Below are 24,496 nucleotides of genomic sequence, written 5' to 3'. Positions count from 1 at the left end.
CTACTTTTTAACACCTCGTTTATGGTTTGGTTTTTTCCCCCACAGTCTTTGAATAAGTTGTTAATGATGATTTTTATTGTTCAACCATGTTCAGAATTATTTGGTGCTTTATAAGTTCAGGCTCTTTATTCCTTGCACTAAATTTAGGTACAACAGTAAAACCAGTGTTTGCTTCTCCTGATTTTTATCCCTGTCCTACAGCAAAGCCAGAGGCAAGTCAAAATTAAATAATACTTTTATTTGAACATATGCAAGTTCACTACATGTTGGTTTTACCCATATAAATTTACCTCAAGCTCATCAAGTAAAAGAGAAAAAATAAAGGGATGGGGGATTTTGTGATGGGTTTTTGTTCCCTCTGCCTACAACATTCTTTTTTGTGTGGTAATACATGGATCAAGAGATTTGAGCTTAATATACTTATGTACTGTTGGTTGCAAAATTATGCAGGTGCTCCTGTATAGCCTGCTAAATTTACTCTGGTTTATATGATTCAAGCAAATGAAGACCAGTCAAGGGGATGTCTGACCTGTGAGTACACAATTATATAAAGTGTCAGAATTTGTTTTCTCATTGCAGAAATGTATCGGGTTCTACTCTCTGTAGAGTTCGTTTTAGTTTACAAGGAGGAAAGAAGCAAGATCAATTTCTGTTCTCTCTTTGCCTTTAATCAGGAGTAATCTTAGGTTTAAATATGGTTTTTTACATTAGCTAGACAGTTTTGATATCTGAACATCATATAAACTGATATCAGTATATTATAAAGATAATTTTTATTTGTTCCCCCTGTACAATCAAGTGTTAAAAGCTTTCAGTAGAGTTGTGGAAAGTACAGTGGAAGACTAGCCTAAGTAGTTTCAAACCTTTTTTCCTTAATACCAGGAAATTAAACTGCACTCAAAGTTTTGGTCTCCTTGCAGTCTTGGCAAAGTAACCCTTTTTCCTACGTTTGTGGCTATTGTGTAGATTGTGGAATGTCTACGCTGATTACACTGATTTTGGTTGGATTTAAAACTGGGATTTTTATATTGGCGTTACAGGAGGATGTAATGAAAGAGTGGGGATAACTATTTGCACCTGTCTTTGTTTTAACGAGCAGCTTTTCCTCCCCCGTGTTGTTTCGTGAGACGACCACAGGGTGATGCTGTGTCCTAAAGACAGGAAGAGCCTTTGGAAAAAATTGGAGAGTGAAAATAAGTTCTACTGCCTGCTGATAATAAATATCAAAATGTTATCCTTTATGTATAGTTATTTTTGACCTCTCTATAAAAATATGTTACTGCTGAGCTTGCATCAGTATCTAAGAACTGAAGCAACTCTGTCTAGTGACAAACAGCCCATGGGTATATTTGTGTGCAAGCCAAAAAGCAAACTGAGTAGTTAGTGAATTGAATCACAAGCTTTTAAATAAATTACAGAAGTATCACTAATTTCCTAAAGGATCAGGTTTAATTCCATTGATTTCCTTAATCCTTTCTGCAGCTTTATTTTCAGCTTTTCTCAAAACACCACTTTGGTCTTTCTCAGTGGTGTCAATGCAGTAAGTCCATGTCTGCTGTGAATCTGAGCTGGGAGAGGACCACTACTCTGGGCTGACCACCTCCTGAGGCTGGGTCATAAGGGGTGACCTCCATGGGCTTCAGAGGCTGGCTTGATGTGGGTGTCTGAATGAGTTCACGCGAATCTGACTGCAGAATTCAGGCACTGATGGATCTATAGAAAGGAAAAATTGCTTCTCTACGATACCGTCGGTAGTTGGATTTTGAGTAAAGTAAGGGGATCATCTTAGTAGTGGAAAAGAAAAAAACATGAGGAGACTTTAATTTTAAAATGTGAAGTACTATAAGATATTGACATTCACAAAGCAGCACAAGTTTCAGTAACAAAATAATTCCGTGAGGTCATTAAGATGCACAACTTTCCTATCTTATTACAAAGCTTAGTGGTTTGAGCTGGAAATCCATAAACTTGGAAGTACTGGCAGTGTTTTCTGGCAGGTTTCTCAGAAGTATTAAAAGCAGTTGGAAGCTTATTTTTTTAAATACAAGACTCAGACTGACAGTACATGTATCTGTATCTTGGAGTGAGCACATGTGGCCATCAGGCATGTTAGTCTGGTCACTCTGCTCTGAGAGAAACTGAAGCAACTTGTCTGCTTTTACAGGCAACTCTTCCCAATGCCTATGGTCAGCTTCAGGTTGGTTTTTATGTTTGGAAATTCCCCTGTTAATCCACTGAGCCGACCAATAGCTATGTTTTAAATTGTCTTCATTAAATAGATTCCTCTAGTCTGTTGCCTAGAAATGCAGGTCATGGTGATGGGGGCTGCGTTAATCTTACAGGAAAAAAAACAAGCCACCACCCCGCCAAAAAATGCAAGAAGTGGTTTAGGTGGAAGTTTGTGAAAAATCTGGTGTATTACTTTGAAAAAAACACAACCACAGCTCAGTAGCTTAATGATCTTGTTCCTTGGGAAGGAATTCAGTCTTCCTGGCTTATGCAGCCAGTAGAATGTTTTAACTGTCATTAATTTTTTGCTTCAGAGTCTGAACATGAGTCTTCCAGTCAAATGTGTCTTCTTTGTATATGCAGGTGGCTAACTTCTTTAACATCTTTATATTAACATTTTGTTCACTCTGGAGTCAGTGATCTCTGAACTCGCCTCCTGTATTCTTCAACAAAAGTAAACTCTGGTAAGTACAAGTATATCAAACATTAAGAAGTCCTGTTTACTACCTACCATGTCCTTTTCCAAGTAGCTATGGTATGGTTTTCATTCCAGTTGAAGCTTTCTGTCAAAGCTTTAAAAACAAGCAGGATTTTCAAATGTCTACCTATCCCCCATCTGTATTTAATTGTGGAACAGTCTGTAATTGGAGGAACACTGGTAAGAAAAACATCTGGGTCACCCCAGTATAGTGGCTTTGTACTGAAAGAACCCAATCTTACAGTTTGATGCTGCTCTTGAGTTCTGACGTTTCACTTCTTCCATTTTTTTCTGCTCTTCCTTCCCTCAGATACTTGAGCAGTCTGTGGGACAGAAGAAGACCCTGAGCTTGCAGGCAGTGTGGGACGTGGCTCTGTGCAGATACACAGGGACACGTGGCCTGGTAGTCTCATGTGGGTCAGCACTGGCCAGGAGGTGGGGGAGCATTTTTCATTGTTTGCTTTGTTGGATTTTTCAGGATGGAGAGTGGCAATCTTCTCACCAACTGAAACTGTGTTGTAGCTTTATTTCAAAGGATTTGTGTTGCCTGCTTGTCAAACTCTTGCCTTAATGCAATGTTTTTGGTATCAATGGGTTGGGGTTTTTTTAAATTTTGTGGTTTAGCCTTGCTTTGAATACAGGTAGGTAGGGAGAAAACCCCTTAACAGCAGGATAGATTTCTGTTAGAAAATGCTGCCTTAAAAGGGCACGAATTACATAATAAGAATTTACCTCTTCCAGAGAAATACTGACAATTTCAAAGTGTGTTTCAATTTGGCAAATCTAATTGCTTTAATATTGCTGTGTAAGGTATTAGGTTAGACAAAATAAAATGCTGCAATACTTGAACTTCTTTAAAGTCAAGGTCTTTGGGAGGTTCTGTTTGTCAGAAGAAAAGTTTAGGACATGACCAGACATGGTCATTTTGAGATTTTTGGAAATTAAAAAAAATAAATCCCAAGATTCAAATATTCTAGTCATTGCTTTACTCTTATTATAAATGTATATTCAACACTGAGAGCAGACCAATCAGGTTGCATTTTTTTTTTTTTTTTTTTTCGTTTTGCTTGCTTGCTTGTTTTTAAAATATTTACTAAATGCAGGACTCTGGGCTGAATTCATGATCGTCTTCAGGATTATCTTTAGAAATAAACTGAATTTTCACCAATATTTTTAAATTATGAAGATGTAATTCATCTTAACAATGTTATATTACTGTTAAATTTTTGTAGTTTAGTTGAAATACAACACAGGCCCAGAAACAAGGACTGGGCCGTTTAGAATATTCTTGCTTGCATATATTAGAGTGAATATATAGAGTGAATCTCACTGGATTTGACAGATCTCTACTAGTGTTCGTGTTGTGCACAGACTGAACACTGGAGTGAGTTGCAGAAGTTTCCAAGATAGTCTGTGACTCCCTGTGGTCCACAGAGAACTAAAAGGTAAAATTGCCCTGGCTTCTGGATTTTAAGGTACCATTCACGTAGTACCAGAGTTGTTCTTTGCAGTCCTCTCAAAAATGTTTTCCTTGCCAGTAGTGGGGGTGATTTGTCAAGGGAAAGAAGAAATCATGTTATAAGTGAAGAAAGTCCCACAAAATGTTTCAGTTCTTGCAGTGGAAGGATTTGGGAATGTGAAGTCCAAACCAATAGCTTTTCACTTGAAAGAAAATCCCATTGCTGCTCATAAGCAACTATATCAAAAGCCAAACACTTCCAGAAAAGAAGCATGAAGACAAACCTAGGGTAGTGCTATGTTTAAACACATGCAGTAGGATTGAATACATCACAGATGAAGCAATACTGAATGGATCCATTGCATCTATGGAAGGAGGTCAACAAAACATAAATGTCACTATTCAAGTTTTAGATATTAGGAATCCACCCATAGTTGTCCCAGGTGGACTTCTCTTCACTACAGAGCCCTGCAGCAATTCAAAGCTTACTGTCTCCCCCTTCTCCATTTCTGCCATAGCAAAAGTAGTCATGGTGTTTCCAGTTGGTGTTTTCCTCTGACTACTTGAGAGAGTTCTTTTGTACCCACGGCTAAAGGAGAGTTGTCCCAGTGCTGGTCCTGAACTGAACTCCACAGAGATGACGAACAGGTAGATGCCTTTATGTGGTGCTTTAAAGTGGCCGTGCTCAGGGAAATAGCTGTTCCCATAATTGAAGTATGTTTCATTAAACCTCACAGTTTTTTCACTATCTTTTCCTTCTGAGAATCCTACGTGGAATGCCACCAAGGAGTCTGAAAAAGAAAAAGGAACAGGATTTTAGCAGAGAGCAGGTATTGTCTCCCCAGGATCATCAGGATGGGAGATAAGGTGAAGCCGTGTCAGGCCTGATTTCTGTGTGCTTCTTTGCAGAACTAAATGCTTGAAATGGGTATGTGTGTGGGATTAGATCAAATGGTTTCCTGGAAATACCTGAACCACTACTCTTGGAGAAGTATAAGGTTAAGACCACCCAGAAGAAAAAGAAAAGTAGCACTTTTTGCTTTCCTAAAAAAAAATTTAGTTAAAAATATGTTCTTTGCTTATTCAGTCTTGACTAAAGTTTTGCAGCACAGATGCCTAAAGGGGATGATTTTTGCTCTATGTTATTTGTCCATAACAAGGGCTACAATCATAAAAGCCAGTGCTAAAGATGTGGTGTTTTACTGTAATTACCAGGTGCTTTTGGCCACATGTTTACAGGGAAAGGCAACTGGCCAGTCCCAGTGAAGTAGAAGCTGAAAACTTGTCTCTGAAGTTTAGCTGTCAGAGAGAGTGTGTGCTCTCTGGTCAGTCTGCCCTGGTCCACTTGTGCAAATTATAGCAGTTCATTTAATGTATCTATCAGCCTTGGGAAGGATTTGGTGCTTTGAGTACACTCCTTCCAGACTCAAATAACAGGGAAAAGAAGCAAGCCCAGAAAGCCTAACACTCCCCAGCAGCTTCCAAAAATGCTACTGCGTTAACATCAACATCTGCAGACAGAATTGGTCTTCTAAACATCTGATGTTGAATTAGTTCGAGGTCCATTTCCCAGCAGCTGTAATGGGTATAACTCTATTGGCCTTGAGCAAAATGCAGCAGAGTATCAACTCTCTTCTCACTCAGGCTGCTTTTTTTGATGAAAGGGGAGGATGTAACTTAATGTCAGAACTTCTCCCTCCAGCATCCCACAAGATACCTGACAGGTCTCATAACTAGTATGCTCTGTGTGTGGAACTTACAGCGGGGTCCAGAAAGAAGTTAGACCTGCACATGAGCGAGTGAAAGAAGAGAATGTACCTTTTTCCAAACGTTCTGTCTGCACTGTATTTCTTCCACTTATCCCTTGCATATTTTCTCTGTGCTTCTCAGGCCTTTTCTTGTCTCTTTGCTTGTCTTGACCTTTCTGTTGCCTTCTCTCTTTTCTGTTCAGCATTGACTGAATCTTCGTAACGTCCAGACTTATCTTTGAGGCAACTAGTTCTTCGTTACTTCCAAATAGCTTTTTAAAAATCAGCAGATGTTCGTCCAGATGCCGCTTGACGGTTGCTAAATCTGCGGAGAGAATTCCCACGGAGCTGTTGAGCGGCTCGATCACATTTGCTATTGTGTGATTGCAGCAGAGATTCGCGTCACTTCTGGATTCGTGACTCTTGATTGCCAGGCTGAGGTGTTTGATATCGTTCTTCAGAGTCATGATATCGTTGTAAGCTGAGCTATCCAGGGAGTCGTCTTTGGCAGCCTCGTAGTTGGGTTCCATGTGCTCTCTGATGCTGCGTTGACTGCTGACTTCGTCCAGAGTAGAGGGCGTTTGTGTTTCTGCTCTGGGGTGGTTAGGAGGGGTACGGGTGTCATGGCTATTCTGCTGACCTCTCTCTGAGAGATGAAATCTCCTTATGAGAGACTCTAAAGTCACATTTTGTTCTTGGAGTTTATCTGAGATGTGTCTGAGGGATTCTTGCAGCTCAAATACTGATGGTATCAGGATGCTAAAATCGTCTTCAAACAAGACATCCACAAATTCTTCTTTCAGTAAAGCCTCCAGTGCTACTTCGTGCCGCATTGCATCTTCCAAAAGAGAGCCAAAAGAACTGTTGAGATACTTGATGTGTCTATGAATTTCTTCATCTTTCTTCTTCATCAAGCCTATTTCCTCTGAAAAAGCTGTGACTTGTGACTGCAGCTGTCTGTTTTCTTCTTGACGGAGGTTAAGAGACAGATGGATAGATGGAATAGCTGAGGAGAGCTCTTCAATTTCGTTCTTCAAGAGATCTCTGAGAACTGACTCTAAGTGCTTCATATCCTTTAAATTTGACTGGGTGTCTTCAAGAGAATAAGTGATATTCTTTGAATCTTCCTCCAGTACATCAGTGTCAGAAGATATTCTCTGGCAATTACATTCCTCCATGTACCTCAGCAGATCTGAATAGTTTTCCTGAAGGTTTGACAGAGTGTAGTTGAACTCTGATATTTGCCTTTCCATTGCTGCATTGTTTTCTTCCATAATAACTGATTTCTCAGTTAAAGTTATTGTAAGATCTTCTGGCCTGTACTTTGAGATATTTTTTTTTAACTCCTTAAACCACCTCTCTAAAACTGCAATATTCTGAAAGGCTACATCTGACTCCATGTAAAGTTCTTTAAGCTGCTTTGCATGCCCTGACAGAATGTCATTTATTTGTCTGATGGTTGTCTGGCTGTTTTCATCTTTGGGACCATGATGTAAAGAGAGTTCTGTTAAATTTCTTTCCAAAGCCTCCAGTTTATTTTCAAGATTGTTTTGCTCTTGTTTCACGTTTGCTATGCTGTTGTTCAAAGCTAAGAAATGGGACTGCTGTATCTTATGAAACTTCTTGAGCTTTGTGTCGGTATCTGCCTTGATCATGCTGAGATTATAGTGAATATTGGCCTGCTGCATGTGCAGTTGTTTTTCTATATCTCTTTTCACCTGATCAGCTCTCACTGTGTTTTCTTGGACTTTTGATTCAAACTTAGTTCCCAGCTCCTGGAATTCCTTCTTGGGCACAGAGCTCTCTCGGAATCTCTCTATGCTTCTCTTGTTGGCCTCCACATCATGGGACAGGTTTCTGACTATGTTGGAGAGGTTCTGTAAGCTTCTGTTGAAGGTTGCCCACATTGGGTTGAAATGTTTCCTTAGAAAATTCTCCACATGGGGAAACAAAACTTGCTGCAGAAGCCTTTCCTGTGGATCTGTTAACACAGTTGAAAAAAATAATTTAGTTAGATTTAGATTCTGGTTTTGGAACACAACTTTATCTAACCAGGGTAACTCAAGTATGCATTTTTCTATAGTAGTTGCTATCTTACTTCCCAAAAATTTGACCTCATGATTTGGACAAGTGCAATTTTGACAATTGCAAAAATAGCCTAGTTTTAAATCAAGGTCACTATAAAGCACATGGTGTCTATGAGCCTACAGAGGCAGTAACTTAGGCATGTATTGATTTCCCCATTTAAGTCTTAAAAAGGATGCTTTTTGAAACCCCTAGACAGGCGGTTTTGCAAGGGGCCATAACTGTCCTCCTTCCCAACAGTTCTTAGTTGGTGAGCTCTTCCTTTTTTGACTGTGTCTTTTTCTGATGCTTTGCAAAGTTATACAGCATCTTAACAGCTGAATATTCCAGGCCATGAGTGAATAACTTGAAAAATCAGTGAAGTATCTCTAGTAGGTGTGACTTATACTAAGGCTTGATTTCTAACTTTTAAAATTCAAACTTGAGTGCCTTGAAGTTCACTGAGTACAATAGTCTGTATCATTAGAAGATGTTTCTGCAAGCCAGTGGCACGCAGGAGTAGATCAAATTCAGTAGCTTTTTTTTTTTCCCCACCCCTATATATGGCAGGAATAATGTTCCTTAGAAGGGTAAAATGTTTCATTTTTTCATATACACCAGTCTGGTATTCCATACAAGAGTATACAGCGTGAGTATAGAAAAAGAACAAAAACCAGATCTAAACTGTGCATCCCCATAGAAGAAGCCACAGAAGCAGAATAGTAAGGTGAACAAATTTTAAATGTAAGCAACCTCTTTAGTCTTTGGTTAAGGCGTATTCTGAAATTTGCCTTTCATCGCATTTCCCATTTCAAGTTGCTCTTTGGTTCCTTCATCTGCACTGGGATTGCACCCATTTTTTCTCTCTCTAGAAGCAACCAGCAGACCAAGGAATGTCAGGGTATCTTTGCTTTCATGTTTTCCTCCTGGTCTGCCTGGTTGCACAGCGCCTACCTCAGGCTGGTAATTCTGCATCAGACCTCTCACCTGAATTGCTCTGGTTCACTTCTAACACCATGCTCGTACCGTTGTTCTCAAATAGCCTCTGTAAGTCACCTAAGTTGCTGACTGCTTGATGAATATCACTTTGAAGATCATCCAGTAAAGCCTCATGATTTTGAATGACTTCGAACATTTCTCTGGGATCCACTGATGTTGACACTAGTCACAAGATTGAAAAAACAAAGTCATGCAACGGAGTGCAGCGACCAGGCGACAGGTATTCATACCACACCTCTGAGAACACCTGCCTACTTTTTGCTCTGAAAATTTTACACTGACATTTAGGGGGTCTGTTGGCACCTTAAATTGCAGTTTCTTTGCAAAGAATTTTTTTGACAGTGCTGAAAACCTAACGTATTTAACTATTTGCAGAGAACTTCAGCCACAATAGCCACGATGGCAATAAAATACTCTTTAATTAGAAACCTCCCCATACCATAAAAATGTTTTGGAATACTAACTCCTTTCAAGCCATTGACTGAAAGGATAGCAAGGTTTAACAATCCAGAATGAAAGGAGAGGATGAAAGAGCAATTGAGGCATTCCACTGAGGAATCAGAAGCAGAGTGTGTAAGTGTCAGAGCTGACTCATGGAAGGGCCCTTTAACTAATGTTATTCTAAAGAAGTACCTGTGAATTTCAGCTGTAGACTTCAAAGTGTACACTGAGAGCTGCTGAAACTGGTACATTCAAACTGTGCTATCCCAAGGGCTTCTTACCCTCCAGGGTTACCGTTGACCTTTAAATCTCTTGTTTTATATAATTCAGTTGTGCAAACTAACTGAGAGCAGAAAACACTCCTTCAGAAAACACAGTAAAGAAAACACTCTTTCAGAGCTGCAATACTGCCCTGAAGCTGATTGCTAAAAGATACTTAATACCACTGCAAGCCTCACCATTTCCCAGGTGGTAAGGGACAGTCGTTCTTGGTACTCAGATTGGTAGGTTGGAGTGCCTGAGATACAAATCTGTGGTACCTCATAACAGTAATCTCAAAGCTACTGTGAGGCTGTTCTAAAATAGCATTTTGAGTGGGGTTTTTCTGGTAGACTTGTGAGCCTGATGTGCTTTCCCGTGAATCCACTTGGCAGAGCAAGGGGTTAACATCCCTGGCACTGAGAGGTGGAAGGCCCTGGACCAGCTGGCATTCTCCATTGGTATTACTGATCACCAGCCAGCAGACAGCTTTGAAACTTTTGTCTTGAGCATTCATGTAGTGTTATAGCAAAAGCCCTCATTTAAGCCAATAAATATATTGTTTCAAAGCTTTCACAAAGGATGCTTTCACTAGAGAGATTTTCTGGAGCTTATCAGGTTAAAATGATTAAAATAACTTTTTCTTTCTGATCAGTGACTGAGAGGTAAAAGTGTGACAAAAAAAAAAAAACTTCAAGCACATACTGTGGTTTGAGAACTCTTCTTCTCGTCCTTCGGTTTCAGTTCCTGGCACCAGAATAAAATTAGGATCTGCAATAGAGATGTAATACAGCTGTGAAAATGTTTTAGATGCAGAAATGACTACAGTTCAGCAAGGCATCACAGAGGAATTTCATGTGCAGTGTAACAGGTGTGGAGACAGAATTTTTGGGGAAAGACCATATTTTCTGGAGAATGTTCTTTCCCTGCACTGACGTACAACATTGCGTGCGTGGTAATGCTGTGCAGTAGTGTGGGGTTTTTTAACTCATGCCAAGTTACTGGTCCTATGAAATTAGTCTATTGCAAATAGATGCCTTTTTTTTTTTTTTTTTTTTTTTTTCCCCTTCTCTGGGACTCTGACCTAAATATCTGCAAATTCCTCTTCCTTGTTCCACAGTTACCTGAACGTTCTGGTGGCACCGACAGTGAGTGATGAGATGGTCAATGAGTGTAACAAAAGAGAGACTGAACTAGAAGCACTGCACTTGGTAATACCTCTCCAACATTATAAATGAAGTTCAGGCTGGGGCACCACATAGAGGTAAATCTGCAAGTCAAAGCTATCTGTGAAGAAAAGCAAAACCTTCAGAGATTTTTATCTGTGGAGTCTGTAGTCGAGTTAGACGTGAAAATTTTCACACATGCTTGCCTTTTTTGTTATGGTTGCCTTAATTGCTGGGGGGAATTATCTTTTATCCATTTAAATTCCCTTAATTCCATTTAAATTCTTAAATCCGTTTAAATTCCGCTTTTCAAGTATTATGTGTTAAATCCTGCCAATGTTATTTTTAAACCACCGTTCAGTTTTTAAACCACGCTGTCTCCCCTCTCTTTTATTAGCCTCTGCACAGAGTATAGAGTCACTGAATGGCTTGGATTGGAAGGGACCTGAAAGACCATCCAGTTCCAACCCTCTCACCCATAGCAGGGAACCTTCCACTAAACCAGGTTGCTGAAAGCCCCATCCAGGCTGGCCTTGAGCAGTTGCAGGGATGGGGCATCCACAACTTCTCTGGGCAACCAGTGCCTTGTCACCTTCATATAAAGAATTTTTTCCTAATGTCTAACCTAAACCTGCTGTCTTTCAGTTTGAAGCCCCTTGTCCCATCACTACATGCCCTTGTAAAAAGTCCCTCTCCATCTCTCTTGCAGTCCCGTTAGGTACTGGAAGGTGTCATCTCCTGAGCCACATGATTTCATCCTATAAACTGACCATAGGGGCATTTCACATACTAGTGTTGCTTTCTGATGTCACCAGTTTCTACCCAGAATTAGGTATTCCTAGATGGACTTGTCTAGAGGGACATCTGGCAGGCTGCCCTAGCAAATACCTTTCTCAGTGTGTAAAGATTACAAAGGTTGCTATTAACAGAAGAATAAGTAGCTCATGCTAATTAACTATTAATTGCAGCTAATTACAGCTACTTCTTGTCTCAAAGTATCAGTGATTTGGGGCATATCAGACCAAATAAAGCAGGGCATTGATTCTGAAAAAAAAGGCAAAAGCAAATGGGCGTATTTATTTTTTGCCATTGTACCTGGCATTTAGTCATTCATTCTCACACTTGTTCGTTAGCTTTCCTTACCATGCTGTTCACAGTCCTTGCCAATAAATCCAGGGCAGCATTTCCACTGCAAAGACTTCAAAACCTTCTGTTTCACTTGGTAGACTGGCTTCAGAGCTGTCCTGTACCTGTGGAGTGAGGGTCTGGGTGTTAGATTGGAAGTTGTTGTCAGCGGGTCACTTTTGGGTGACAAGCGTGTCAGAGATGACTAATGCAGAATGCAGTTAAGAAACTTGTCATAATCTGTATCACTGCTGCTTAGCAAAACATACAGGCAGTCCACAGCAATTTTGTTTCCATATATAAGATTATTTTTCAGGATTACTGTTTGCAACAGGAGGTGTGTGCACATTCTCACGTGCAGTCAGAGGCTCCAGTGCTCGGCCTCATTGCTACCAAGGAAGATACAAATTTGCTAAAAACTCCCCTGGGCATAATGGTGAAACTTTTCTTTGTTGTTCAGAGAAAGAGAAATTAATTGTATTAGCAAATAACAAAAGCATTTTTGCAACCAAATAACTACACAGATGTGAGGACGTGTAGATGATAATTGAATATTATTTAACACTTCAAAAGTGTGTGTGAGTCCAGCTTAAAAAAGTGTGTGTCTCCCAGCTTAAAATATGTACCTTAAGATACACTACTGGCTTTCACTAGTACTCTTTGGGCAGCCAGTCCTTGTGAAAGAGCAGTGAGCATCTGGGGATTTGCAGTCCTCTGACTCCTGCCCTGTAAATGGTCTCGCTGATGGCCACAGGCAGAGAGATTTAAGTTATGTGTGTACGTTATGACCTGAGAATCACAGAAAAGGTATGGTCTCTGTATGTTTTCTGAACATGTGAGAAGATATGAAAAATTACTTAATCATCATGTAGTCGTGTACTTGGTGGCTTGAAAAGGCAATTGTTCTCCCAGGTTACTTAAATACCTGATCACCTTTAGGTACATAAATGAGGCCCTACATCACTTTGGTATTAGACTGTGTTGATGCTTTAGTTGTTTTTAAAAATGTGTCATTCAATATTATTGAAAACATCATTTAGGTACATCAGAGAAAATTCTGCTTTCCTCAGTGCTTTTGTTTAGGATACTTACATGATCTTCTGGCAGTCAGGGGTTCCATTTGGACAGGGCTGTTGGGAGTTGACAATGTACTTCTCCTTCATGCAGGCCTCAATGTATGTCACCAGCCGGGACTGCGTGAAGGAACACCAGTTCCTAGGGGAAGAAAGACATGGGAAAAGAGTTTGAAGCAGATCTTGTAAAGTCTCTGGTTGTAACAGTGCCAAGGAAGAATGAAATGCAGAAGGGCCTTCTATTTTTTTATGTTTTCTTTTTCCCAGCTGTATGATGAGGAAAGTGGGAAATGCTTCCTGCCTTCTCCCTCTGCTCCCAGTTCATGTGTTTTCATTTCAGGTGTTCATCTGAGTTTGTTACAAAGGGGCTGATTGTCTGAACTTTGATGCATTAGTTCCATTTCCAGTCCTTTTGTTTAAGAGGAAAAATTTCCAACCCATGATAACCTGCAGGTTAATGTCACTTTAAATGTCAAATTGCCTTTCTAGGCATGTTGCCATTTCAGATGCCTAATGACTGACTCATCAGGTCGAGGCAGACTGCTTCTGAAAATTTAATCCGGCATAAACTCCATTAATAATGTCTTCCCAAGTATTACTTCTTCAGGATAGTAGAGTAAGTGATTGGATTTTATTAATTAAGCTAGCTTTGAAATAATTTCTCCTGTAGCCTGCAGGAAAATGATACTGGAAAAAAAGAGGCTTGTTTTCTTGGGGTTTAGTTTTATGCTTCCAGCAAGGACAAGTGAGTTTTAGTAGTCTTATTAATTATATCAGAATTATATGGGCAGCTATTAATCCCAGAGTGTAGGTGAGCCTCTTCCTTTTTGAGAGTTTAAAGTCACGACTTGGAAGGGCATTGTTGGCTGAAGTTTGATGGTTAAAATCCAAGGCCAGAAGGGACAGGAAGCGAGGAATAATAACCATAATGGAAACAGCTGAACTTTAGGCAATATATTTTTAAGTGGGAATACAGGAACCAAATCTCCAACAATCAGCATATATGGAAAAAGTCTGCCCCTCTGAGAGAGTCGCTGAAAACAATGGGGAACCAAGTCCTGCACGAAAGCAGAAGCTGCAACCGCAGCGGCCGGGCGGCCAGGAGAAGGGGAGGAAGCTGCAAGGAAGCTGGAAACATCAGGATAGAAGGGCAGACAGCCCAGGCTAGCTGGGAACAGTTGTTCATTGGGCTTGCTGGGATGTAGCCTGTTTGGCTCCCCTGTTTCTTAAGGAAAATGTGATTGAGATGTCAGCAACCACTCATGCAAGCAAAACTCTTCATCTCTTAGAAGCAAGGGCAGGAATCTGGCAAAGCCTACAGCACTGGGATGGGAAAGGAAGCTGCTGCCCTTGTTGTAACTTGAAGGCAAAACAACTTGTTTGATGAACTGTAGCTTTAAGGCCTTCGCAAGTGACTGGGGGAGTTGTTGCGTCCTATGACCAATGGGGGTCTTGGTTCTTACGGGACTGAACCAGAAGACAAATCTTCAGTTTTTTATTAAAATACTACTCTTTCAGAGTCAAACACTATGCTCGTGACACTGGGCCACTCAGTAAAAGCCAGCAGACCAGCAGACGTGCTCTGGCGACATCTGTCCCCAAGGTGTGCCTGAGTCTGCCAGGCTTTGTAAGGCTGCAGTGCTTTTCAGCAATTAGTGTTCAGTTAACTAACTCTGAAACAGAGACCTGGTTTGTGCCTGGGCTTGGGCTGTCCTTTCTCGTGTGCTTGGCAAGGCATAGCTGGGAGAGGCTTTTCCCCCTCAGATCCCCTCCGCTTTTTTCCTGGGGAAATAAAGTGCCCAGGCGCTGGAGCTCACTGGTATCGTTGCTAGGTGCAGGATTCTTGGCTCTGCCGGCAGGATGCCTGCCAGATCCAGGCAGGAGTCTGCATTCAGTATGGAAACCTCCTTTTAAAACAGGATTCTTTAGCTTTGGGGTTTTGTTCTTTCCTAATGAAAACAATCCACACCCTATGAATCATCATCTGGGCTGATTTTATTTTTTTTCCCACAATATGCAGCTCCCAAAGAAGTCCTTGGAGTCTTGGAAGCCATATAGAGCTGAGCCAACTGTTCCCGTGCATCAACTTGTGCGAGCAAGAACCAGGCACTGTGTGACCATGAGTGCTCTGGCTGTATTGCACACAAGGATTTCTTTTCAAAACGTGTTGGAGGCACCTGGTGGGCTTCCCACTTGTAGAAAGGGGTTGATTCCAACTTGATGCCTGCTTTGGACAGTTACTAGAATTATACAGAGTGAATAGCATGAAAAAGGCGGGGGGGGAGATTTGATAGATTTACAATAAATACTTCCTTTAATGCTGCTCACGCTTCTTTATGTCCAATTTTCTTTACTGTCTGTTCACTAGTTCTCTCTCATTTGATCTTAAAAGCTTAAGATCAAATCTGTGGAGCTGAAGGGCTGCATAATATGATGTTTTGGGTTTAATCACAAAAACCTTTAGTGCTTCTGAGTTCCATAAAGCTTATCAACATTTATTCTTTCCTCAAATAAGTAGATAAGAGCTGTAATGAGCTGCCATATAGTTACACGTGCCCAAAGATAAATACTTCTATTGCAGTGTTTTTTGCACATCTTGTCAAATGCTTCCTTTAAGGAAACTTTGCCATCTGTAACTAAAAATACTCCTTAACTGCATTAACCCTCAGGGAAAATATGTCATTCTTTAACGTGAAGTGCAACAATGTAAAAGACTGAGGAGGGCTTGATCTGAAGTTCAGGGAGGTTAGCAGGACTTCTGCTGGCACCAAAGGCTCTGAATCAGGCTATGAAGTTTCAAAGAGCTGCTCCCTCACAAATAGCACTTTCTTTCCTCAGCTGGTTTCTGGAACACAGCAGCTTTGTGTTCTGCTGCTGCTTTTTTTTTTGTCTCTTTGTAACTGTGTCGCCTCATTCACTGCATATATAACCGACTTAACACCCTCTGCTTTTATTCTCTTTAATACAGTTTCCTTTTGATGCAGGCTTCTGCTGCCAAGGAGAGAGAGGAACAGAAAGAAGCTGCTCATGTGAGGAGAGCAGAAGAGCTTTCTTTCCAGTCTGGTGAATGGTAAAATTTATCACAATGCTGCTGCAAGTCAGAGCAACGCTTGAGGGAGCCCTAGCAGATTCAGGGCTGCAGATGTTTCATTTGTTTAGTAGCTTTTCCTGTTTGACATTCCATGCAAATTAAACTGCCTTTTTTTTTTTGGGTTTTTTTTAAATGAGGAAAAAAAGTATTGGAATCATTTTCTTTGCCAGACTAGGTGGATTTTTTCCTAGGCTTCATTCTAATTATGAGTTAATCTTACTGAACAGAGCCTTCACATGCATCTATGCCCTTCTGCCTTATTTTGAGGCAAGTGTATTCTTATGTCTGAGGTTAAATATATCTGATGACAAAGCGCTCTGTTTTTAAATAAGGTGCAACAAATGTAGGGTAGCTCAAACTCTTTTTATTTGAAGCTTTTAGGAGTTTAAAAACTGATATTAAAGTGATTTTTTCCTTATGCTGGGTAATACTTCTGCTTTTACTGAAACATAGCAGAATGCAGGCAGTTCTTTCTCTGTATTCTAGGATTAGAATTAGCTGGGCCACCTTATATCATAGCAAACAAAACCCCCAGAACCAGGAGGTGAAGTTAGATGACTGCCTGCAGTAATTGGTGCTCTGCTCAGATAAACACAGGGCGGGTTTTTTCCTTCAAATGTGAACAATTGCAGCACGTTGGTGAGTGTGAGTAATGCTCCCCAGCCCAGCTAGGCACTTACATGCTTTAGTTTTCTTAGCTACATGTTCTCTTCATTGGCACGCCAAGGCATAATTTTAGATCTTTCCTAGGTCAGTGGAATTTTTGCCTGAACAAAAACTTCAGGACTTCAGGATGTTGGGTTTTTTTCATGAGTTTTGTTATTCCTTTGCCTGTACTGGTACAGCTGCCTTGTCCTTCACACATCAGTTTCCTTGAGTTTCTGTTCTCAAGGAAGCGAGTTTCTGTAGTTACTTCGAAAGCTCCTGTCCTGCCATTCCTGTGTCTGTCACTGGCAGTGTGCAAAACTTTTCAGGACCACGACACTTCCCTATACAGCGCAAAAGGAACCAGATAATCAGTTACTTCTTCTTAAATGTGCTACAAGAAGACAGTAGAGGACTATGTTATTTCAATTTAAATGTGATTTTCTACTGACTTGTTCAGTACCAGTTGAAGTAGAATATAAGAGTGAGGCTTTAGCTGTGAAATAATCTGTTGGGGTTTTCCCTCCATGCAAAGTTCTCACTGCCAAGAAAAAGCAGCCTCAGTAAAACAGAGGTAAAGTACCGCTTTTAAATTAGTCTAACCTAGGACTGTGCATCTCAGTATTAAGACAGACATATCTTTTTATTTCTTATGGAATGCAGGAGGTGTTCAGCTGTTGGAAAAGGTGCTGGCTGTCCAAAGCAGCATGCTGTGCCACTGGGTTTTTAATTAGCAGACAGCAAGTGAGGGCGGAGGGTCTGTCAGTCAATTTTCCAGCTCTTCCAAGCAGCCCTGTATTAGAATCAGACAGGAGAAATTCTCATATTTCTCCATATTTCCCTTAGGCTGAGTAGAGCTCCCTCTTGGGCAAGGTCTGGGATCTTCCTGTGACTCAACCACTCTTGCTTTTACTGGGGTTAGAACAGACCGATTGATTTGCAGTTCCCCTTAAAAAAACGGACTGAAAAGAGTGGCAGTGGTAGTTCCAAACATGTGGAACAGTTACAGTGCTGGAAATCTTCCAGAACCCTGAGTTTCACTGGGTGATTGCAACTTTTATTCTAACAGTAGTGCCAGTTAATCTGTTGGGATAGTCTTGTCCTGCAGAATATCCTAAGAACTCAGTGCAGTGGAAACTTTGAAAGCAAATCCAGTCCTGATCCTGAGCCTCACTGGGAGAAAGAGTTCAAGAGACAGCAGGCTTGGCTGGGAGCTGGTTTTGAGCCAAATCCAACTGTTGTACAAATAGTTCAGAGAAACAAATGCAAGAGGTTTTTCTTCTTCAAAAGCATCCACAGCCATTACCTCACTAATCCTTCCTGCAAGAGAAGCTCTACAGCACATTCAGAGGGCAACTTACACTAGGGATTTCATCCTTTCATTCCTGCAGACTTAAGTTTTCCCCTGACTTAAGTTTGCCTGATCACCTCTTTTGTCAGACCCAGTCTGGAAGCAGGAACTGCAGCCAGTGGCCACCTACAAGCACAGCTGCTGATGCCAGCGAGTCAGAAATGTGTGGGAAGGCAATCTTCCCAGATGTCACACGCTCAGGGTGCAGGCAGCGTGTGCCAAGGTTTACCCTGGGCACGTTTGGGGCTTCAGTGTGGTTTGGTTCAGGGTTGGCCACTGATCACCCATTCAAGGGGCACTGACCTGCACATGTAGGAAGGTGTTGGATCCACGTGGTGACAGTGCTGATGGTGGTTTTGTGGCTGAAACAAGGGATCCTTTGCTATCTGCTGAAGGAATTAATTGCTGCAGCTTGGAGTAATGAGCTGTGAAATAAATCAATCCCTTGGGCACAGAGGGCTCGATAACTCCTGTGCTGTGTGTAGGGAGGTTGTGTCATTTGCATCAAGCAGGCTAATGGGGAGCTGTTCCACCTGCAGCTGGGCAGCTCAATGACAGCCAAATATTGGAGATTCCCTGAAGTCCTGGAAGGAGCCAAGTGCCTAACTTTGATAGGAAACAATTGCTTCTGTTGATGTACTTGGCACTGTGATAGCTGTTGTTGAGCACTCAGGTAGTTCCACTACTTTGCAGGATATCAAAAACCACATTTAGCTGCATTAAGTCTTAACTGGTTTTTTTTAAGCATATGTTCTGTGCCCATTTGGTGGGAAATTCCAGTATCCCATAAGCTTCCTACAAAAGTCCCTGCCTTGTTTTGAAAAAATAGATGAGTCAGTGTGAAACTGGTTTTAATTAAATCAACGGATTCTTCCTGTAAAAGCAGACCAAAAAATAAGCTGTTAAGACTGAACATTGTTCTGACTTTGCTTAGAATGATTTCGGTTTTCTCTGCTTGTCTACACTTGGGAGGATGGTTTTATATTTTGCCACACTGGGTAACCATGAGGAGAGCCCTGCTTCTTTGTGGTTTCTTGATGCTGAATTACATGAAGAGATGAGTGTTTCAGTGAGATAACAATGCACCTGGCTGACATCAGGAAACCTTCCTCTAATCAAGGGTGACTTCACAGAATTGTGTGTCCGAAACTCAAACTATGTTAATGCAATTAAGGATTTCCTTAAGCTGAAGATTTCTGCCTTTGCAGGAGATCAGGTGGTGGGGGCTGGGGATTTTTAGCTTTTGGTTTCCCATTTTTTGCATATATATTCTAATTCTGAGAAAAATCCCAGGAGATGACATCAAGTGTGTGTTTGTGTATTAAAGAGATAGAAGGAAAAGTAAATCACCTACCCAGCTGCATGGCAAATCCAAAACAGGGGCTACTGGGCAATGATTACACTTTTGGAAAAACAGAGAAGTTCTGTGAGACTGTCATAGCCAGGGAAAACAGCTGTAGTTGCTCTGCTCCTTCCCTTTTCATCACTACAGTCCATTTCTCCTCCACTGCGTGAGCCATCCATTTGGGAACCAGCTCCATCAGCAGAGGGGGAAGGTTAAAAATAACTTCTGCTTTTCCTAAGGTTATTTTTAACCTGGAATGCTTAAGTGATCTGGTTTACAGTGTTACTTGACAGACAAGTCAGGCTAACTGAGGGTACAGGCAGCTTTGGGCTTTGCTGTCGGAGGTAGCATGTGCCTTTTACATGCTTCATTTGTCTTGTTTTCTTAATGAAATATGAACACTTAAGTGCATGAAACCTGAGTTGTGAGCCTGGCTGTTGTTGGTGCTGCAGGCACATGGATTAGAAGGATTCTGCTCAGTGCTGAGAAAAGACAGGAGCACTAATGGTGCTTCAGTGCAGTGCTTGGTTAGAGAATCTGTTTGTAGGGAGAGAAAACAGGCCCTTCTGAGTGTAATTACAGTAGGGGTCTTTCCATGGATCTCTGATCAGAAGGCAAGGGCCTAGATAAGATGACATGTTCTTCCCAGGGTCAGGGAACCTTTCCTTTCAAAGGCTGAGCCACCGTGGTGCAGGCCCACATACAGCCACGTGGAGAGGGACGTGTGTGCCCAGCTCTGTCTGCCCAGGGCTGACCTGTACAGCGTAAGGAGCTGGAGACTTCTGTAGCCCTGTCCTTCAGGGTCAGCTCAGCACCGTGCCTTGCTCAGCCCTCAGGCGTGTGTCATTACCAAGTATTTGGAGGAAGTGGCTCTAAAGAAGGAAAAATCTCCAAGATGGCTTGTCAGCTTAGAGTGAGTTTTCACAAGCTATCAGGCGTGCCAGCCACGTTGCATTTGTCAGGATAACAACAGTGGTGTGTTCTCATTGGTGTGTTTATTGTCCCTTTCAATATGACCAGCAGTTGAATTGGTTACACCTAGTGGTAAGAATTAGAGTGGGTGGTGAGCTCATGCAGGCTCTTACTTGGTATTTGCTGGGTCACTTTTAGAACTTCCTCATATCTGGTCATGTCCCAGGCGGCTTTTCAAGCCTCAGTGTAGTGTGTATCCTGTGTGTATCCACACACAGGAAAGCCGCCAGTAACAACAGTGTCCCTATGAAGGTCTGCATTAGGCATCTATTTAAGGGAAATGAAGAATGAAAATGTATTTAGTATCTATTTTGGGTATTATGTATTGAGAACCTGTTTTGCTGTTCTTACTCTTCATCTTCCATTGCTAAAGCAAATGCTGATACAGTCCAGCAATTTCAGAGTACAGACCTCTTAATTTCCCTTTTTAATTCTGAACGTTTGGGTGTGTGTGGATCCATTTACCTCAGCAATGGAATAAAATATCTAAAGCCAAACCAATCATATGAGACACAGCTGATGGAGAGAATGAAAAGGTGATTTCCTTTGGAAAAATGGCCTGTTTTGATTTTGTAAGTAACACATACAAGCACTCGTCCACTTGGGACATGCAGAGCTTCTCTTTTTGCTCAGACACAAGCAACAGCTGAGATGCTGAACTGTTACGTAGTTCTTCTTCTAACTCTTATATTAATAATCTTTTTATTCTGAGAGGAATTAATTAGTCAAACAACATATCCAAGCACTTGAAGAGTATCTGTTGAGTTATTTCATCTTACGTGGTGAAACAGAAACCAGAGGATTCTGCTTGACTAATACCTTGGACATATTAGTTGTGATGGTCTCAATTATTCAAATAACTCAATTATTCAAATATGAAAAATAATACAACATTTTTTAAAAAGGTAAGAATATTTTGGAACAACCCCTATTTCTAATACATAGGGAAAATAATAAAGAGGTTGAACAAAACACATCTCATTTTTATTTTTCTTAAATAAAGAAAGTCAAAACTTTTCACAAAGTTACCACAGCTTTTGTTTGTTTCTTAGTTCTGAAAAGAAACTGAAAATTATTTGAAAAGCAAACTAGATGTAAGACATAATTTTGGTAGAAAATTATTCTCCACCATCCTGGGCTTTTTTTGGCGTATCTTTTGCACTTTTTTTGTGGTAAGTCTTTTCCTCCTTATATCTTAATTTCTGTGTAACTCCTGGTAGTTTTCCTTTGGTTCTCTCTCTTAGAGATATAAACCCAGTTCCTGGATGTTTTTTTCCAGGGAATGTGTCACACTTGCAGGGAGGAAATACCAGATTCGTGACAGCATCTTGTCTGTGCATAGGAGGGTAGTGCAGCCACAGCACCTGACATGCACTTGAGGACTTCACGCTCTGCAGGTACTTTGCTTCAACCATTTGCAGTGACTTTTAGAAGGTGGAGTGTGGTTACAAGGGGAAATGTGCTGTCCCTTCTTATTCACACTCTCTCCCCTTGCTTTTGGACGTAATTCCTCTCAAAGTCTCGAATTTCTTTCGTAAGACCTACCAGCTGCCTGGGCTTGTGTGTGCTGTAAGTGTGATAGCTCTGCAAAAGAACAAATACCTTAAAGCTACTGCCAGGCTAGATTTGAATCTCCTGTAGTCATCACCATAGCTTCATAATTATGGGGAGAATTATGATCTGATTCATTATGCAACTATGCCCATAAAAGAAGGAAGTATTTCTCTCCTTAGGAGGAAATCAGGATGAGTCATAGCTGATGTTGAACTGATTTAGACAAGGTGGTGCCGAACAGTCACATAGCAAAGGAAGAATCCTGATTAGGGTGGTGTATTACACCATCTTGCTGACCTATAATGCACCTTTTTACACCATTGAATTTTCATAGTACTCGGAGTTTTCAGAGTACTTTCAGCATTTTAAACAGCAATGAAATGATTACCACCTTGCAGTGTAACTTGGAAGCCCAGAGTACCACTTAGGCTTTGCTTCCTTCTTTTGACAGTGCCTGAAATGCGTTATCCAGGAGTTGATTAATTAACAGAGCACGTCATTATCCAACACTACCCATCATGAAACTGGAAGTGAACACTTACAGGCTTTAGAAAGTGACTTGGGGCTAATGGTGGGAGGTACAGATTTGTGAAAGATGTAGTATGAAGGACAGCAGGGTTTTAAAACACTCACCATGTTACACGCAGAAGGGAGGCCTTAATTACTTGTAGATGAGATTGGAAACAAGACTGCAGAGTTTAGTTTGCATGAAAGGGAAGCATGACATGAGCAAAGTTTTACAGTCTCTTTCCATCTCCCTTTTTTTCCTTTCTCAAGAGCATTTAAAGGGAAAAATACAGGGCATCCTAAGGCACTGAGCTGTGAACAGCACTCAGTGTGCTGCTGTTTCAGCTCTCCCAAACAGGGCTCTGCAGTACCCATCCATCAGGGCTATGAAAGATTCATTCACTGTCCTGCTTGGTTTTCATCTGTTTTAAACATTTAGAGACCTACTTACATGCCCTGTAAAACCACACACAAATCATGGGGTTTGGGAATGTTTCTAGTGAAGTATATGCCTTTTCCACTCAGGATGGCTACTCTTCTGCTACAGATTACCACGAAAAGCATTTCACTGGCATGAAAACCTTTTGTGGGGGAGGGCCTGTGTGGAATTTGTAGTCATTTCCATGCTTATTTATTATTCCTTACTTTGTTATATTTACTCCTCACTATTTTTATTTTGCTAATATCCTGCCATTCTCTTTCCCTCTCCATTTCCAAGGCCCGAGTCTGCATGCAGGCACATTCTGCTGATGGGCAAAGGTTGCTACAATCAGCAAAAATAATCAGCATGGGTTTGTGATAAGAAAACATCAGTAAATTAGCTTCCTCTAATTCTGCTTTGCCAGAAGTAGTGTTTTGTTTTATGGTGCTGCAGCAGAGCTGGAAGCCTTCACATCTGCCAGGTGTGTCCAGACCCCTAAGCCCCTTCTGCTGCCTCAGACTAAGCAAAGAGCCCATCCCATCTGTGGTTTCATCTTTCACAAGTGATTCAGCTTTCTGTTTGTGTAGCTAAAACACGTAAACCACTCCTGTTTGGATATAGATTGACCCCTGGGATCTAATGTATTTTAATGAGGAACTTCTGTTGAAAATGTTCCTGTGTCAAAAGGTATCACAGAGGATTGCACAGAGACAGACACACTGGGGTACTTACCCATTTCGGGGCTGTGGGCTCGCAGCTTCAAAATCCCCTCTCTCTTCCTGGTGTGAGGAGATCACACTTGAAGGGTAATCTTGAGTATCCTCCCTGAGCCCTTCTGCCTCCCAATAACCTTCTTCTTGGTGCGACAGAGGAGTCCTCTGGGGGTGTGCAGAGGTGTCATAAATTCGTGGCTTTGAGCTGTGCACCGAACCATCGTGGTGCCCACGATGGGCTGAGTGTTCGGCCAGCTTTGCCAACCCTATTGTATTACAGAGCAGCAAAAGCTTCACCAGCATCCTGGGGTTTTTTTCCCACCCAGTTACACCTGTCTCTTGTTCTTTCCTCTGAAGCTCAGCCCGAATTAATTCAGAAATGCCCCAGCGATTTTCTTTAACTGGAAAGTTGGAAGAAGGAAGGAAAAAAAAAAAAAAATTTTGTAACAAAGAGCGGAAAGAGCTTTCGACCCTCCCAGCTACTGTGGAAACGTCCGTGGCTATCGAACAATGTGAGCCTGGTTCCTGTGTGGGGCTCAGACGTCTCTGACAGGGGGGGAAAAAAAGGTGGTAGGAATATAGCTTATTCAGGGAACTTCGGAGCTCGGCTGCCTTCTAAACTTATCTGTGAACAGGAACTCGGCTTTTATCAACTGCCTTCTCCCTCAGGCACAGGAAAAGGATGTTAGCTTAAAGGAAAGGAAGAGAAAAGAAAGGAAAGAAAATACTGAGTGGTGTAACAGACTCCCTTTACAGTGCCAGAAAATCTTACAGACCTGCTTGCTCCAGTGCTGCACATGGGGTTTTTTTCTACAGTTTAAAGGCTGAAATATCTTGGCTTTAGCAGCAGGATATTC

At 41.3% G+C, this 24,496-nt stretch overlaps 1 protein-coding gene across 2 annotated transcripts; it reads right to left on the bottom strand.

The window, feature by feature from the left end:
* Nucleotides 1–58: 58 nt before the first annotated feature.
* MMRN2 (multimerin 2) lies at nt 59–24,175 on the bottom strand. Of its 2 annotated transcripts, XM_050336622.1 has the most exons (7): nt 23,659–24,175; nt 13,060–13,182; nt 11,986–12,092; nt 10,382–10,447; nt 8,966–9,139; nt 5,985–7,895; nt 59–4,957 (listed from the first exon to the last, which is right to left on the bottom strand). In XM_050336622.1, the coding sequence occupies exons 1-7, from the start codon at nt 23,940–23,942 to the stop codon at nt 4,569–4,571; spliced, it is 3,054 nt and encodes a 1,017-aa protein (XP_050192579.1). In that variant the 5' UTR covers nt 23,943–24,175; the 3' UTR covers nt 59–4,568. The 2 variants fall into 2 exon arrangements, with proteins under 2 accessions (XP_050192579.1, XP_050192586.1); XM_050336629.1 differs by lacking the exon at nt 8,966–9,139.
* Nucleotides 24,176–24,496: the final 321 nt, after the last annotated feature.

This window comes from Myiozetetes cayanensis, unplaced genomic scaffold, assembly GCF_022539395.1.
Source record: "Myiozetetes cayanensis isolate MyiCay16 unplaced genomic scaffold, myiCay2020 scf10, whole genome shotgun sequence".
NCBI classification, from domain to species: domain Eukaryota; kingdom Metazoa; phylum Chordata; class Aves; order Passeriformes; family Tyrannidae; genus Myiozetetes; species Myiozetetes cayanensis.
The sequence above is the reverse complement of the archived record's forward strand: the minus strand, read 5'-3'. Positions and strand labels throughout refer to the sequence as shown.

Coding starts and splice junctions, on each gene's coding strand:
- MMRN2 (XM_050336622.1), bottom strand. CDS start 23,942: ATGCTGGTGAAGCTTTTGCTGCTCTGTAATACAATAGGGTTGGCAAAG. Junction 13,183..23,658: donor AGCCCACAGCCCCGAAATGG/GTAAGTACCCCA, acceptor TTCTTCCCCTAG/GAACTGGTGTTCCTTCACGC. Junction 12,093..13,059: donor CCTGACTGCCAGAAGATCAT/GTAAGTATCCTA, acceptor CTCACTCCACAG/GTACAGGACAGCTCTGAAGC.